The following is a 17,591-nucleotide window of genomic DNA, read 5'->3' on the forward strand; positions in this document are numbered from 1 at the left end:
CCAACATATTTATGTGACTATAAACAGTGGGATGTTGCTATAATTTTGCTCTAAGATCTGAAAATGACCACAATCTGAGCTTTGACTGTATTAGACATTTTTAATACAACCATGAGGTTCGAGGTTTTCTGAAGTCAATACCCATTCTCACTGTAACAGACCCAAGGCTACTCTTGGGTTCAGGACTCGGCACATTTACCTGAAAGTGCAAAGCAAACATCAAACTCAAGCATTTCTGGCACCCTGAAATTGGAGTTGAGGTGTTGCTGAGCTGGTAAACCCCACTGCTGCCACAGCCAGCAGCTAGTGCAACCCGTACATAAAATGTACTTCACCAGACCCCCAAAACTCAGGGGAAAAATCAGGATCCCTGCCCTTGAACAGAGGAGACAGGGCACGGCAGAGGCTGAGGCTCGTTCTCGGCACTCCTTTCCTGCCTGATGCTCCGCACATCCCCAGACCACAGTGCCTTGACTCCCCCACCAGCCCGAGAGGAGCCTTCTTGAACAGCTGGGGAGGAAGTTTCTCTCCTCGCAAGCTGCGGCTGACTGAGGGTTTGAGCAGGTATGCCGGCAGGCAGCTCTGGAAAACCTGGAAAGCATCCCCGTTTTCAGAGGCCGGCGAAAAGAAGGGCGCAGAGCGGGCTGAGGGGGTGCGCAGGGTCCCTCTCTGCCCTCGCCACCTCCGCCCGGCGAGCAGGGCTGCCTCCCGCCTGGTCACTCGCGGCGGAGGGGACCGAGAGAGAATTCCCTGCCGAGAGACAGGTACGATGTTTTGATCCGTGGGTATTTGTGCAGCTCTGCTCCACGGGCTGATGGTTGGTGCGGTCCTTCGCTGCAGGGCTGCACGGGTGGGAGCCTCAGTGCCACCCATTAGGGACTGCCAACCTCGGCTCTTGTCTCGAAATGGTGCCTCAACATTGCTCGAGCTAAGTTTTAAGCTTGCACCTACTTTTACCCTCCCTGCTCTCACGGTGTTTGAGCATACACACGCTCCCTTTCCCTCTTGCTGGCGTTTCTCAAGCAGAAATGCTTGGGTAGGTTCTGACTTACCAAAGGAGGGTAAGGGACAAACACCTCTTGCATGTTTGGCATGCCCAGGCCACCTTCCCCACCTCCAGAGATATCTTTTATCCTCCGTTCTCTAATCTAGCGGAGATGCGGCTTCCTGCCTGGTGTCAGAGCATCACTGCTGGGCAGCAAGGGAAGGAGAGGTCGGCCCGACCCCTTGCTGCTCCTCGCACTCAGGTTCAGGCCCTGCTGATGCCTCGTGTTCGGGGAAGGGGGAAGGACCGAAAGTTCTCGGTCCAAGCGACGCGTAGCGCCCAGTGACACTTTCGAGTGGACCCACTGTCAAACCGTAGAAATGATTCCCAGCGCAGAAGTGAAAAACCAAAAATTTTTGACCTAGTTTCTCTGCATGAGGTAGCTCAAATACATTAAGGACAGCTTCTCATTACTGAATAAGTAAGAATTTTTTTTTTTGGTTCTTTTTTTTTTTTTTTTTTTTTTTTTTTTCCTGAGTCGGCTAATGCCCGATTTGTGGTGCTTTCAGACAGGTCTTGCGACAAGTGTTGCAGTTCATCACTGTATGCACTGTGTTTTGGAAACAAACAACGCAAGTAGTTGGAAAACTTGGGAACCGAGGAGAAAGGTCACAGGGTGGCCAGATTTTGTTGCCACGGCTGAAGAAGCATAAATAATCAAAGCACTATGATTACTTGCACTGACCATAAGACTAGGGAGAAATGGAGACAGAGGGGGAAAAATGGATGACGACTGTTTTGTAGCTCTGACATCTTCCTGTTCCTGGCCAGGACCTCTTCCCTACGCGGCTCTGAGGGGAAGGGGCAGTAGCCTTGGGAGCAGCTCCGATCCCGGCGGCTGCCCGGGGATGCGCAGGGCGCGGAGCGTCGCGCAGCCCCTCCACCGACTGCAGCCGGGCGGCCTCGCCGCCCCTCGCCGAAAAACGCCGGCTTCTCGCCTGGAAATTCACCCTGCAATGACATCCGTGTGCTGCCTGTCCCGCGGCCGCCCGGCCCCCGCCGCCTGCGGGAGCCGCGTTAATTACTCCAGTGGCGGCGGCGGGATGCGGCAGGATCCGCGCCGGGAGCCGAAGGGAGCCCTGGTCTTAGCTCGGCGTGCCCACCGACGGCTGGCGGAAGCAAAGAGTTAAAATATAAAACCATAAAATATTGTGGGGCTGCTGTGGTTTTTTTCTTCTTCTTTTTTTTTTTTTTTTTTTTTTTTTAATATTAATGTTCTTATAACGGAAGTTCTTATCAGTGGGTTGCACTGTACTTGGCAAACAAGCCTTTTTACCTTTTAAACAAATAATTCATTAGGTAATTAAATTCAAGTGAGATTACTCTAATTAAATATACACTGCTGTTGAATCATAATTTCTATGTGGCCTAGTTAAAGATGAACGATCTCTTATTCCTGCCAAAAAAAAAAAAAAAAAAAAAAAAAAAAAGCTTTAAAAAAATTCCCTGGTGACTGGAATAATAGATTTATACACTACCGTACAGAGGTCATTTCAAGAAAGAAGAGACACCAAACACAACATAAAGGGACTTTTCATGTCTGGAGATACTAGAATTTCAGGTTTTATTGCTGCAAGTTCTATTAAAAGACTTTGTGGAACCTAGGAGGAAATCAAAATTATCTTTCAAAAGGTGATAAGTTATATAAATATGTGCACAAACAGAAATGTGTCTCTGAAGGTATTAGTTCTGCATAATTTCCGATGAGTAGCTACTAGGCCTCAAAGGAAATAGTGCATCTTGAAATGCTCCGAAGGCTTACATTGGCCAAAATAAGGCAGGACTTTAGCAAAATTAGAAGCAACTTTGTAGCCAACGATGTGCTATGTGTCCTGGTTCCTTTTAATAGCATTAGGCGTTCAAGCCATAAAGACTAATCTGGAGAGTAGAAGTTCCTGCTCTCTGCTTTGATCTCCTTCCTCTTGGCTGTTTAAAGCTGACAGTTTGGCTGAATGGCATTCACTGCTTTCATTTGTAAGACATGAGTTTCCTAGTGTTCCAGAGCTAGCAGCTACACCTGTACTGTAGGAATTTACATTGCATTGCTCCAGGATGGCATTGATTTGGGACGGGTGAAATACAAACACAAACTAATTAAAAACTGCATAATGCAGCCCTACAGGAACAAGACAGAAAAAAACCCCAAATAAATACAACTGCAGCTGGCATGGCAATTGTGCCTCTGCCCCCAAGCAACAGTCTGGTGACATAAAATTATAAACCTTAAAAAACTCACATAATTGCTGTTGATCATTTTGGAGACAAAATGGAAATTATTTTGTTAATTAAGTTCAGACCCATAAAATATTCATAGATAGGTAGATAGACGGACAGAAAGAGAAACAGAAAGAGAGAGAGGCAGGTGATACATTCCATAGATTTTAATCCTTGTTCATATAGGCCTGTGTGCACAGCTCTAGTAATTCATTTGCAAAGGTGCAAAGGAGGAGAACATCTATGAATTCACGCTGCTATCACAAATAAATGGAAGTTCACCTGAGGTGAACTGATAAAGGATTAATAAAAAGCCACCACCAGAATATTGGGGGCCAGCGGGGAATCAATTTCTCTTAGTTTACTATTTTAAAAAGTTGTATTTTTCATTTTGAAAGTGCATGTGCTCTCTCTCTCTGAATGCAACAATCTTTATAAACACCTTACAGCAGCTGCCTTCAGTACAGTCAGTCAAATGCTCCAGCTGCTCAGGCTTGGTTTCCTTCCTGTACTGCCCATACACACTGAAGATGTGTACATATTCACACTTAGGGAATAGATCAGGTATCCCTGATTCCAAATTTGTGTTTATTCAGACAAACCAAACCATTCATTTGCACAGTCAGAGGTCTAAGGGCTTCTGTTACTGTGAATTAAATTAGCAAAAATAGAGTGAGGTTTTTTTTTAAATTTCCTTCCTTCCTTCCTTCCTTCCTTCCTTCCTTCCTTCCTTCCTTCCTTCCTTCCTTCCTTCCTTCCTTCCTTCCTTCCTTCCTTCCTTCCTTCCTTCCTTCCTTCCTTCCTTCCTTCCTTCCTTCCTCCTTCCTTCCTCCTTCCTGCCTTCCTCCTTCCTTCCTTCCTTCCTTCCTTCCTTCCTTCCTTCCTTCTTCCTTCCTTCCTCCTTCCTTCCTTCCTTCCTTCCTCCTTCCTTCCTTCCTTTCCTTCCTGCTTGCCTTCCTTCCTTCCTTCCTCTTCCTTCCTTCCTTCCTTCCTTCCTTCCTTCCTTCCTTCCTTTCCTTCCTTCCTCCTTCTCCTTCCTTCCTTCCTTCCTTCCTATCCTTCCTTCCTTCCTTCCTTCCTTCCTTCCTTCCTTCCTTCCTTCCTCCCCTTCTTCCTTCCTTCCTTCCTTCCTTCCTTCTTCCTTCCTTCCTTCCTTCCTTCCTTCCTTCCTTCCTCCTTCCTTCCTTCCTTCCTTCTCTTCCTTCCTTCCTTCCTTCCTTCCTTCCTTCCCTTCCTTCCTTCCTTCCTTCCCTTCCTTCCTTCCTTCCTTCCTTCCTTCCTTCCTTCCTTCCTTCCTTCTTCCTTCCTTCCTTCCTTCCTTCCTTCCTTCCTCTTCCTTCCTTCCTCCTTCCTCCTTCCTTCCTTCCTTCCTTCCTTCCTTCCTTCCTTCCTCCTTCCTTCCTTCCTTCCTTCCTTCCTTCCTTCCTTCCTTCCTTCCTTCCTTCCTTCCTTCCTTCCTTCCTTCCTTCCTTCCTCAATTCCATCCTTCCTTGCCTTCTTCCTCCTGTCCTTTCCACTTCCTTCCTCCTTTTCCTTCCCTCCTTCCCTCCTCCTTGTCCCTCCGCCTCCTCCTCCTTCCTGCCTGCCCTTCCTTCCCTCCTTCCCATCCTGTCCCTCCTTCCCTCCTTCCCTCCTTCCCTCCCTCCCTCCCTCCCTCCCTCCTTCCCTCCCTCCCTCCCTCCCTCCTTCCCTCCTTCCCTCCTTCCTTCCCTTCCTTCCCTTCCTTCCTTCCCTTCCTCTTCCTTCCCTTCCTGGATCCTCTTCCTTCCTTCCTTCCTTCCTTCCTTCCTTCCTTCCTTCCTTCCTGCCCCAATTACCGTCTTTTTAACAGAAATGTTCCTCTGGTTGGGTGTGAAGGGGAGGAGAGGGGAGTCTGGCGCTCCAGAGCTTCATCACCTCTCCGCCTATAATTGTTTGTCACACGCCCTGTTGTCACAAAGTGGGGTTGTTTCCCAGACCCTGCTGGAAAAAAAAGGTACAAAGTAATAATGAGTGTTTAACAAGGCTCATAAATCAGGCTGATGAGAAGCGCTCAGGACGGTCACACGGCGGCGACAGGGCCTGGCAGCGGGCGACCAGCGAGAGAAGATCCCTGCCACGGTCCTGCCGAGCCACCCCCGCGCTGCCGGCACCCCCAAAAAAGTAAAAGCCCTCAAATAAAACAGGGTCCCATGCTAAATCAGACGCAATACACTTAATGAAAACTCAGTCAACTGATCCAAACAGTCGGCAGTCGGTGCATAATTAGAGTCTAGGAGAGCTATATTAAATTAATGGATTCTATCCTGCACAGATGTATCATTAAAATATATATAATTGATACTTAACGTGGTAGAGTTATTTTAAACTTATACATTAATAAAAACACTGCTAGGAAAAAAAAAAATACAGTGAAACTACCTGCTGAGAACAGTCAGAAAATTAGCACCATACGAATAATCTATTTTTTTTTCTTTTGCACACCTCCTTCCCCCCTCCCCTCGCACATTCTTTCCACAGGAATGAAAATTGAAACAGACTATTAACTGAAGAGATCATCTTAAATTTCTTCGTCTATTACCGGTGAGAGCTGAAAATGAAAAGAGGATTTGCAAAATAAATCGTTACCAGGATGTTTCAGAGCAGTTACAGAATTAAATGAAAACTTTTCTCCCCAAGCCACAAACAAGGCGCTTTAGAGCCTAAACCTTCCTTTCTTTTGGTAGATCTGATTATCAACGCCGCATAAATCCCGAGTTTTACCAACGAGGCCATATGCTCGTGTATCTGCCCGCAGAGACGGCGCCCAAACGCGTATATCACTGTGGAAATTACACGGGTGAACCGTAGACTAGTAAGTATCTGAACTCCACTCTCAGATTGTGCTCTGCTTAGTATCCTATTCTCCCCATAGTTAGGTGTCTCCTTTCAACATCCCTGTCATCTCCATTTGAAGATATTTTCAGCGGTTTATCACTGCCATCTCCAGCCCTGCGCATTTGCAGCAGGTTATCACAATTGCCAGTCCCCCCTGGCTGATGGGTTGCGCTGATTACCATCACTGCCCTCAGATATTTGGTGCGGATTCCCAGCACTGCAATATCCACTCTTAGGACATCTGGAGCAGATCAAAATCACTGACTTCATTTTTCAGTAGAGTCAGTGTAAAAGCTTCACACAGCCTCTTCGCAAACGTACCCTGCAGTCATTTCCCGCAGAATCAACCTTCAGTTAAAATTCGGCCAAGCAGCGACCCCTATGTCTGGATTTGCATTTCTTATCGGACCCCTATCTAAACTGATTTGTTAATAATAAAGAGAAAATCTCTTGGCACTGGATGCATCGCCTTAAGAAACTGGAAGGATCACACTGTCTTAGCAAACTCCTTCTCAAGAAAGGCTCCTTAAGAAGTTTATCTGCCCAATGATCTTTGAATTAGATGAGCGTGGCCATTTAGGTCGATTTACTTTAAACAGTATACAATTTATTTTAAGCGATTACCTTAGGTATAATCACATTATGCTCAGCGCTGTTAGGTATTTCTTTCTCCCCTGATTTCTGATGTGCATCCGCTCTCCGACGGGAAGGTGACTGCTTTTCACTCTGAGCCCCAATCCTTTTTTGCTACGTGACTGTTTATCGTCTTTTAAAACGCTGTTCGACTAATGAGTTGGCACTGCACTCCTTTTTGTTAGGTCTTGCATAAAGTTATGGAGGCGTTCAAGCAACTACAATACAGTTCTCAGGGGGAAAAGGGCGGGGGGGGGGGGAAGTAAAAGGAATAGGGTTTTTTCGAATTATGATTTAATTTTTTAAATCGGTATTTTATTCCACCTATTAACAATTTGAAGCTTATTTAGGAGTAGGAGGAGTTAATCACACCAACCTTTTGGATTGTTTAGGTCGTGTGTTTCGGGAAAGATTTTTCCTAGTGCTTCGGGCAGCTGCTGCTGATGTTTGTAATTTTCCGTACAGTATCGTTCTTTTCGCACTTTTGTTATTAAGCTCCTGCTATAGGTCTTGTATGGGAGGAAATAAACCCAGAATCTCCCAGACCTTCACTAAACTGATTTTCAAGCTAAGTAGCTTAGTGTAGCAGCTCTGGTCCCAGCTTACTTACACAAGAGGGAAAAAATTAAAAAGGGCTTTGAAAGGTTGCCTACTAAAGTGACTTAATAAACCGTCAGGGAAAAAAATGGGCAATGTCCTGTGCAAGAGCAGGAATCGCGTGGGGATTGGCATTTTCTGATCAGAATTGTGCATAATTAATGGCGTTTGCAGGACCCTGTTCATCCTTGCGCAAGGAACTTTGCAGATGAGGAACAAAGCTTTCCTACCAGTCTTTTAACTTTTCCCCCTCATAGGTGTTTTTTTCCTTCCTATTTTCCTTTCCTTCCAATTTACGTTTGTTGTTTTGTTTTGTTTTTCTTTTCTTGTCTTCCTCCTTTTTTTTTTTATTTATTTTTTTTTTTCCTTTCCGAAATCACAGTTACAGGTAACCTGCACTATGCATTTCTTTGCTCTATTTTTACTCAAGGTGAGGAGTGGCAAAGTTCGCCCCGAAAAGATTCTGGGCTGATAGAAAAGCAAATGAGAGTTTTTTCCTTTTTCTTTCCCTTTTTTTTTTTTTTTTCTCCCCTGAACCGATCCGAGAAGGATGAGAGCGGGTGGGGGAGGGGATGACTCACATTTCTTAAGCCTCCAAGTGGAAACCTTTTCTGGATACACATTCCACACAGATCTAAAGAGCTAAGAAGATTTCGGCAGCGTCGGTGCCTTATCCCACCTTTATTTACCTGAAGCCCTTGTAATGTGACACTTCCATTCGCAAAATAAGGCTGCAAATTTCAAGTCCCACTCCGCTCTGTTACGGCGCTGCATTTTTTGTCTGAGGGTCGCTCTCCTGCATTGAGGGTGAGATTTTGGAGCAGTGCGGGGGAGGTACCGTTCTCCCTGTTAGACATAGGAAGGGAAAAGTTCGCTATTTCCAGCTGATGGGGAAGGAAGTTTAATCAGCACCGTGAGACGGAGCGGCTCCCTGGAGCACGGGGAGGAAAGGGCTGGCCGGGGCTGGAGACACCCCGCGGGGGGCGTTGGCAGGAGGGGAGGCATATCCCGGCGGGATCCGGGCTGCCGGGATCAGCCCGGCGCTGCCGCTGCGAGAGGGGCGCGGAGCCCCGCGGCGGGCTCGGGAAAAGGAGGGAGACACCCGTCGTCCCCTCACTCCTTCTCCTTCCCTTCCCCCTCTCCCCTGCCAAGCACTCGCATCCCGAAAAGCCGCGGGCCTTTGCGCCTGCGGCCGCTCCGCGCCGCGCCGTCCCTTAAGGAAGAGCTCGGCCGCCCTTCCAGCACAAAGACGGAGCTGCTGGGCTGCGGGGCCGGCGGCGGCGAGGGCTGGGCTGGGCCGGGGCTGGCCGCTCCGCGGGGCCGCTCCGCCGGGCCGGCCGAAGGGACGGCAGCGCCCGGGCCGGCCCTGCGGACCCTCCCCGCAGCCCAGGAGCGGCATCGTGGGGCACAGCGGCCCCCGGCAGTCCCACCGGGGCTCGGAAGGTCGGGGCGAGAAACGCCCAGACCCTCGGCCCGCCGCCCCCGCGCTCCTCGTTTCCCACAGCGGGGGAGCTGGGAGGGCCCCGGCAGCCGTAGGAAAGGGAAAGTTTGCGGCGTCGCCCCGGCGGTGCGATGCTCTCTCGGTCCCAACGCGGTTCGGGCGAGCCCAGCCACGTCGGGTTACTGGACAACACCGCAGGCAGGGCACAGCGGGGACAGCCCACCTCCCTTAAGGCGGCTGGGTCCCCCGCAGAGGAGTCCTTTGTCTCCCGCTGCACCTTCCACCCTCTCCAAGGGGAGAAGGAGAAGAGAGGAAAAGAATCCCTTCCTCTAATCATTGTTGTTAATGATCATAATGGCAAGAGCTCATTTTGGTCCTTTAGTGTGTGTGTCCCCTGTGTCTTGCCCCCCCTCCCACCCCGTCCCTCTCCTTCTGTTTCCTCCCCGATGTGTTTCCTTCGGTCCCCATTGAAACGGGAGGATGGAAGTTTTGACAATCTACAAGACACTCGGTTTCTCCCTGACCCCCACCCGCGCTCGGGGGAGAGGGCTGGGGGTCCTCCGTGGCCCCCGGCATACACGTCGAGGTTGTTGATTTACGGGATTATTTATTTCCAGTATTCTGAGAAATGTCGCAATGCCTATGATAATTGTCCCTGGGTGTCAATCCGTCGGCAGGGCATGAAGAGGAGAAAGGGCGGCGGGGAGGCTCGCATCGCTGCGGGGTCTTTTTTTGGTTTTTTTCCTCCTTTTTTTTTTTTTTTTTTTTTTTTTTTTAAACTAAAGATTCTGCTGGGAAGTACTGCTAGGAGCCTTTTGACTTTCAGCAAAGTTGCGCATATGTGTATGAGTGGCATTTGTGGGTTGTTGTAGAGAGATCGCGTTTATTTATTTATTTACTTATCTGCCTTTTTTTTTTTTTTTTTTTTTTTTTTTTTTTTTTTTTTGTAGTGGTAAATTGTTGCAAGTCGTCTGGCTGCAAAGACCCCTTTTCCTTTCACGGCCACTCTCGTTTGTTCGTGAGTCCAACGACGACAAGGGGGACTCAATGTTAAAGGTGGAAAAAAAAACCAGCAACACAGTTGTTTTTGTTAAAAGGGGACACACTAAGGCTGCGAAACAGCAAAACCCCAATGTTGGACAGCTGTAAAATCGTGTAGACAGGTTGTCATACAGCAGTGGGGGCTTTTCTGAAAGGAGCCCATTGCTAAACATTAAATACACTCGGAGCGGAGCAGAGCAGCTGCGCGGACACACGCACACACACACGCACCGCTCGGAGCGGCCCGGGCTGGGCTGCGCACCACGTGCTGCGCCGAGGGGGGCGCGGGGCGGGCGGGGGGCGCGGGGCGGCGCTTCCAGCTCAAGTGGGTGCCAATCAAAACATCAACTTCAAATTGTATCTGAAAGATCAGCCTAGGACCTAAGGGCAGACACATCAGTTGGAGCTCAATTGTTGATCAGATCACATCTAAGGGATTTAGGAGCACAGAAGAGCCGAGATTTGAGGAAAGACACCCCACTGAATCCTGCCACACTCCTCCTCCTCCATATCTAGGGTGCAATATATATCTGACAGAAAGAAATAAGAACGAAAAAAGAAAATTATCGGCTCGATTTCTTTTCCCTCGCCCTGCCTGACTCCACTAAAGAGGGGGAAGGAAAGAGACAGAGAAAGAGATCCAGAGAAGCCCGGGTTTGTTCTGCTCCCCTCCCCGGCTCTTCAGCAGGCTCCCTCCTCCCCCTTTTTTTTTTTTTTTTTTTTTTTTGGTATAATTCCCCCCCCCCCCTTCCCCCCTCCTTTTTTTTTTTTTTTTTTTTATATCTCTGCTGCTTCTGCTGCCGCCGCCAGTGCTGCTGCCGCCGCCTCTGTGCCCGCGCCCCGGAGATGTCCTTCCCCCAGCTGGGCTACCCGCAGTATCTCAGCGCCAGCCAGGCGGTGTACGGGAGCGACCGGCCCGGGGTGCTGGCCGCCGCCGCCGCAGCCGCCGCCGCCGCCGCTGCCGCCTCGGGCCGGCCCGCGGGCGCCGAGCTGGGCAGCGGCTCGGCCGCTGTCACCTCGGTGCTGGGCATGTACGCCAGCCCCTACAGCGCCCCCAACTACAGCGCCTTCCTGCCCTACACCGCCGACCTCGGCCTCTTCTCCCAAATGGTGAGTGAGCCCCGCGCTGCCCGCCCGGGCCGGCCGAGCGCGGCCGGGGGATCCGCGGGATCCGGGGGATCCTCGGGAGCCGGGGGCGGGCGGAGGCTGCGAGCCCCGCGCGGGGGGCGGCGGAGCGGCTGCGGGGGCGGCTCACGCCCGCCGTGGAGGGGGAAGCGTGGCTGTCGACGGGTCTGAGGGGGAGAGAGGCGCTGGGGGTCGCGGGTTCCGTCTGCACGCGAAGCTCCCCATCCTCCTCGTCGTTCCAGCCGGGCAAAACTCCACCGAGTTTTTCTTGGCGATGGAACCGCCAAGCAGGGCTCCTGCCTCCGTATTGTCGGCTTTCCCTAGCAACTCGGCTATTTTTTGTTTTCTTTTCTTTCTTTGTTGTTATTGGTGTTGTTGACGGGTGATATTGTCGGTCCTGCTGCTTCACTGGGCATTCCAGCGCGCTCCTCCTTCCGCTTGATACTTTTCTTTGCCGCTGAGCGATAAACAGGTTCCGTCCGAAAGGCCAAAGTGTCGGTACCTGGGGTTCCCGTTAATTTCAAGGCATTTTCCTTAAGCCTTGAAAATGTCCCGTTCTGCTCCTTGAACTTTTCGTACTCTGATTATGGCGGGTATCATAGATGGGATTTGCATGAAGCGAAAGAGGGCATCTACATCCCATTATAGTCATCGGGGCAGAAACGCATATCGGCGCTAATTCTCAGATAAATTGTCGCCATCCAGACTGTCCTCGGCATTATTTTCACATTTTCTTAAGAATGTAATAGTTAGAAAGCGAAACACTTTTTTTTTTTTTTTTTTTTTTTTTTTTTTTTTAACTAAATATTTTTATATCCGGTGCCGTTGAAACGTTTTCGTTGCTGGTTCACCAAAATTCTCGGCGGCGCTACGCGTAGGTTCCACTTCATTTTCTAAATATCCCTCTTTTCTCTCCCCGACACATAAAAGTGTGAATATTTCTAACTGAGTTCATGCAATAGATAACTTGTTGGGGTTTTAAATGCATATATGTAGGCAAATAGGAAAATACGCTGCTGAACAAGGGTCAGCGTCTGAAAACAGATAATTTCGTACTGCAAACATTTTCTATAGTCACAAGCGTGCATTTCCTACTTTTTTTTTTTTTTTTTTAACCTTGATTTTGGAAATGCAGTGAAAGTTGAGACAGAAGCAATGAGTGATTCACAAGTGGCTTCTTCAAAACAATTCCCAACAGAGTTTAAACAAAAAATATCATTTCAGCAACAATAACAAAAGACAGCAGAATAAAGGGAGTGCAGAAAGCCTACTCTGTAACACATTACAAAAATTACATCTGGCTACCCTTTGTGTATAAGTGTTGTCTCTGAAATTAAAATGCATGATCCTTCTTAACTGTTTGACAAAGTTAAATTAGTTTATTCGCAAACATTATTGAGAAGGTCCATTTCTAAGGCTGACAAAATTTTGACATAGTAATATGAAAAATGTATTTCTGGACTAGGCAAAACAAAAAAAAAATCCAACAAAACAAAATAACAACAGAAAAAGTTCGAGATCGTAATGGAAGTAATATAGAAAGAAAACTGTTTGAAATGTTAGCTATTTTGGAACAGTTCCCGTTTCTGCTCGCAAAGTATCCTGGTATTTTATTACAGTGATTAACCATGATGGTGATATTTTGAAATAAATTCTAAATTTCTTAACACTTGTAAATCAAGAACTAAAATATAGGTTAATATCTGGACAATTTGAGGTAATAATGAGGCCTAATGAGGTTGCTAGAAAGATAAAATGTTATTTACCAAAACACCTGATGGGATAATTTGACTTGCTGTGTTTTACTACTGATGATAAAAAGAATATTGATTGCAAATAAATCACCGTCTCTAAACGCTTGTAAACAACTTGTGTTTGCTCTGGTCAGATCAAAGTAAAACTTATGAGATAAAGTGTCTACATATCCATATTCTACGATTCGTGGATCAGTTTTCCTTCCAGAGTTTAAAGGCTCTTGTAACAGTCAGAAGTTAATATTTTACTCCAGAATCCCGGTGTTTGATTTGGGGAGCGGGGATGGTGATGTTGGCCTGTGCGTGGAAAATCTTTCACATTATAAGTCTTTTCAGACTGAAGCTGTGCATTCATGTCCTCAGTCTCGTCTCACTAGGAGCAAAAATAAAGAATGCTCTGCATGCATTTCTAACGTCCTCCTGGATACTTTGCAGATAAATGCGGCGCTGTGCGCGGGCATTAGTTTGGAACTGCGATGTAGTACCTGTTCTATGTGCCTGATAATTTCAAGGGCACAGTAAATTTTCTCGCCGAGGCAAAGGCGAAGTTGCTGCATTTCCATCGCTTGGTTTGGTTTGGGGAGAAAGTATTCATGATGTCTGGCAGAGCCCCGCTTAGAACCTCTCTTTCCTTTTCCTTCAAGAAGGGAGAATCATTCGGGAACACCTCTCTGTATGACCTAAATGTGAAGAGCCTGCTGCGTGCAGGGCCGAATTTGGCTGTGAAGACCCTTTTGCACAGTTGAAAGGCGTACTCCGGCTCCCGGAGTAGCCTATTCAGGTCTGTTAGAGACGCTAACGAGATAATTGATGTGCTTTTTCCTCTCCGCTTGTCTGAATGTGTTGCAGGGCTCCCAGTACGAGCTGAAAGATAATCCGGGTGTCCACCCTGCTACCTTTGCTGCTCACACTGCTCCCGGCTATTATCCTTACGGACAGTTCCAATACGGGGACCCGGGGCGGCCCAAAAATGCCACTCGGGAGAGCACCAGCACCCTCAAGGCCTGGCTCAACGAGCACCGCAAGAACCCCTACCCCACCAAGGGCGAGAAGATCATGCTGGCCATCATCACCAAGATGACCCTCACCCAGGTCTCCACCTGGTTCGCCAACGCCCGCCGGCGGCTCAAGAAGGAGAACAAGGTGACCTGGGGCTCCAGGAGTAAGGACCAAGAAGATGCAAACCTCTTCGGGAGTGACAATGAGGGGGACCCCGAGAAGAATGAAGATGATGAGGAAATTGATCTGGAGAGCATAGATATAGATAAAATCGATGAGAATGATGGGGAGCAGAGCAACGAGGAAGAGGAGGAGAAACCCGAGCTCCTAAGACAAAGCAGTGAGGAGGAGCACTTGGAAAAGGAGAAGGATTTGGCACTGTCAGGGTCTGAAGGGCTGAAACCCAAAGACGCGCTGGCCATGGTGAAGGAGGTCTCCGACAATAGCACGAGAATCATCAGTCCTGGGGGACCGAACAATTTACAGATGCCGTCTCACAGCAAACCCAAGATTTGGTCTTTGGCAGAGACGGCAACCAGTCCTGATGGTGCCCTGAAATCTTCTCCTCCTCCGCCCCCTCCCCCCCAGGTTAACCACACTTCTCCTCAGATTCAGCACCCTGCTTTTCTCCCTAGCCATGGACTCTACACATGCCAGATTGGCAAATTTCACAACTGGACAAATGGGGCTTTCCTCACTCAGAGTTCGCTTCTAAATGTGAGGTCCTTTTTGGGAGTAAATCACCACCATGCTGCTCACCACAACCACCACCTCCAGGCCCAGCAACCGTCTTCTGTTTTAACAGCAACCCTGGGAGCTCTAAGCAGCGAAAAACCTTCAGAGAGGACCAGTCCCAAACACATAGGTAATTAATGCATCAGGCTTCCACCTCTCCCTCCACCCCCAACACAAGCACGTGAACTTCTCCTTGAGGAATGGTGTCACACTGGTGTAACTGATTGCTTTTAATGGAGCTACAGTTTACTCTAGCGTTGATTTCCGGCCCCCCACCCAGCGTGTTGGTCACATACATTAAACACATTTTATGTGGCCTATTGCATTCTCACCCTATACGCTCATCAGGTAAGATGAAAATTCAGGAACAGCGCAGTGAAACATATAGGTTTGAGCTTTCCTTCCCTCTCTCATGACCCTCATCTCCCAATAATTTCAAAGACAGTAACAAGTCTGTCAAGAAAAGCTTGCAGACTACTTAAATACTGAAAGCAGGGTGTAGCACTGTACACACATACATGTACCTGTACACGTAACAGAAGTGTGAGAGGGAAGTGCAAGTGTCCAGATTCTTACAGTTGTCATTCTAAAATGGTTCTTTTTTTTTTTTTTTTTTTTTTTTTTTGTCTCCTTCTAGAAAGAGAAAATGTACCAAGAACTGACTCCCCGCCCCAGCCGCTAAAATCACCCTTCCAGCCTGTCCGTGACAAGTGAGTTTGTTTGTTTGTTTTCACTGCAGGAATGTTACTTATGTGAAACAGTGTTTGAATAATAAAGACTAATTATAACACCTAATCATCACCATAATAATACATACAGACAATGAGGACAACACAGGAATTGCTCTAATCTTTTCAAACTTAAATTGCAATTGTACATAGCCAGACTGCAACTCTTCTAAAAGTTAACAGATCTCAAAGATCTTGTGTTAGTTATACCAGAGACAATGATTTTTGTGAGATTATCTATTACTAAGATGCTATAGCAATAGACAGGCAATTAAAAAAATTATTTTTTTTCCTGAAAGATTGTTACGTCTTTTTTTTTTCTTCCTCCCTTCCTCCCCTGCAGCTCTTTGGCTCAGCAAGAGGGAACACCGAGAATTTTAACAGCTCTCCCTTCTGCTTGATTAAATAATTTGGTGAAAAAAATATTACAGAGACTGGTATTAAGGACAGAGAGAGTGAAAAAAAAGGAAACGGTATAAACGACTCTCATCAATCTCTTTTTGCAATAAGGTGGTGCAAATCCATAAAAGCATTACACAAATCTGTAGATGGATCCCCTTCCTCATTGTACCATTTCAGATCGTGTTATTCTAACCATTCTTGGATTATTTGTTTGGTAAATGTTTCCCATGTGTTTGTGGTTTTCTTTTTTTCTGTATATAGAGTGATTTCAGATTGTAAATAACACGTCAGCAAAACTTGTCTAAATCATATATTTTTGTCTAATAAACTAAATGAAATTATGAGCTCTCAGGTATGTATTCTGTTGCTACAGCTCTTATACATATATTACAAATCTATTCAAACATTTATAATTTGTTTTTAAATTGTCTCCTTTCAAGTCTCCTTCTTTGGGTAACTGAAACTTAAAGTAGCAAATCCAAGGTATTTTGCTGAAAACAAGCTGCAAGCTTCCATTTTCATACAAGCAAATTTACAAAGTTGAGTGAAGCTGGCTCTTGCCTTAGTAGAATTAAAGTTATTTTTTAAATTGTGGCGATTTAGATGTGTTCCGTAGTACCCATTTTCCAGACATAAATGGACCTGACTTCCACTTAGGCTACAAAATAGTTTCTTAAAACTGAAAGGGACAAGTTTTCTCACAATTCCCTAGTTCAATAACTTTGCTGTCCAAACTGATTGCTAAATTGGATCAAGAGCTTTAGTGCTTTGGTATATATTCCTGCCCAAGAAGAAGAAGAGAAAAAAAAATCATAATTTAAGAAAAAGAATTATTTGTAGCAATATGCGCTTTGAATAAACACAGAGGAAATATGACGGTTAAAGATATTTTCCTGTGAGATTAAATGCATCTTAGTAGAGGAAAAAAAAAAAAAAAAAAAAAAAAAAAAGCAGCTCTTTCACATCTTAGAAATCGTAGAAGAAAGTTTTGCGATTCCGATTCTCTGGTTGAAAACAGACAGAGAGACAGGATCTATCATTTTATAAAGGCATTAATCTTCCAAAGACGGTCCGTTAAAATGTGTAATATTTTGAGTGCTTATTTCTTTTTTTTCTCCTAAATGAGAACACTAAATGAGCATTGAGGTGCTAATAAGATACCAGATGGTTGTTGATGGTGGAAAATGGAAAGAAGCAGCTGGGAAAGTCATTAAGAAATAATGCGGTGACGCCCTATCCAAACTAAACCAACCTCAAACCAGGACTTGTCGGAAACAAGATGAGATTTTCAAATAAAATATTAATAAAATTCTTGTCAGAGATCAGAATATTGATCTTGATTTAGCTGCAAAATCATCTCAATCAAAGAGCAGCCTCGGTAACCTATGGCTTAGAGATCTGTTGGCAAAGCGGTGGAGGCAGAGGGCTCCCATATTTTGCGTTTTTCTGATGGAGCAGAGAAACAGGTCAGGCAAAATAGGTTTGGTGTGGAATATATGAAGGAGAGTCTCTGAAAATAGGTTCATTTTGACATCCTACACCTCCTAATTAGTTTGTATTTTGGCTTATAGTTGTTTCCGTGTATTTTTTTTTCTTTTCTCAAATCAGTCTCGCGTCTGTAATTGTTGGTAACTGTTCCAACAAAAGAGAACGTTGAACTTTTTACCAATCTAGTCTAATTTAGCCTTCAGGGAGAGGGAAGACGTATTTAAACATAAAAATAATAATAATAAAAAAGAAATAAAAAAGACTTTCAAGCCTGTAGAGCTTAACGGTGCGTCAGGTCAGTGCCGGTGTAAACCTAATGCATTTGCTGCCTCTTTCATAACATCTGAGATGAAAATCGCCTCAGTCCCTCACGGGCTGCCTCGATTCCCAAATTCCTCTCGGGACATGCGGCGGTCCTCGAGCAGCCCGGCCGTCCGGGGGACAGATCGTTTGGCTGTCACGGACCGGCTCCGCTCCCCCAAGGTGCAGACGGCATCCATCCGGCGCGCCGGGATGCTCTGCCAGGCGGGGCG

General features: G+C 46.7%; 1 protein-coding gene across 1 annotated transcript; it reads left to right on the forward strand.

The window, feature by feature from the left end:
• The first annotated feature begins 10,592 nt into the window (after positions 1-10,592).
• IRX1 (iroquois homeobox 1) lies at positions 10,593-15,914 on the forward strand. The gene is made up of 4 exons (XM_079299600.1): positions 10,593-10,937; positions 13,556-14,570; positions 15,078-15,150; positions 15,512-15,914. Exons 1-4 carry the CDS (start codon positions 10,674-10,676, stop codon positions 15,567-15,569), a joined length of 1,410 nt encoding a protein of 469 aa, XP_079155726.1. The 5' UTR covers positions 10,593-10,673; the 3' UTR covers positions 15,570-15,914.
• The last annotated feature ends 1,677 nt before the right edge of the window (positions 15,915-17,591 follow it).

The sequence above is a fragment of the Erithacus rubecula genome, assembly GCF_903797595.1.
Source record: "Erithacus rubecula genome assembly, chromosome: 3".
Lineage (NCBI taxonomy): Eukaryota > Metazoa > Chordata > Aves > Passeriformes > Muscicapidae > Erithacus > Erithacus rubecula.

Excerpts from the sequence above, each read along its gene's own strand:
- IRX1 (XM_079299600.1), top strand. The coding sequence starts at position 10,674 with ATGTCCTTCCCCCAGCTGGGCTACCCGCAGTATCTCAGCGCCAGCCAG. Across the intron at positions 10,938-13,555 it reads TCGGCCTCTTCTCCCAAATG|GGCTCCCAGTACGAGCTGAA; the intron begins GTGAGTGAGCCC and ends AATGTGTTGCAG. Across the intron at positions 15,151-15,511 it reads TTCCAGCCTGTCCGTGACAA|CTCTTTGGCTCAGCAAGAGG; the intron begins GTGAGTTTGTTT and ends CCTCCCCTGCAG.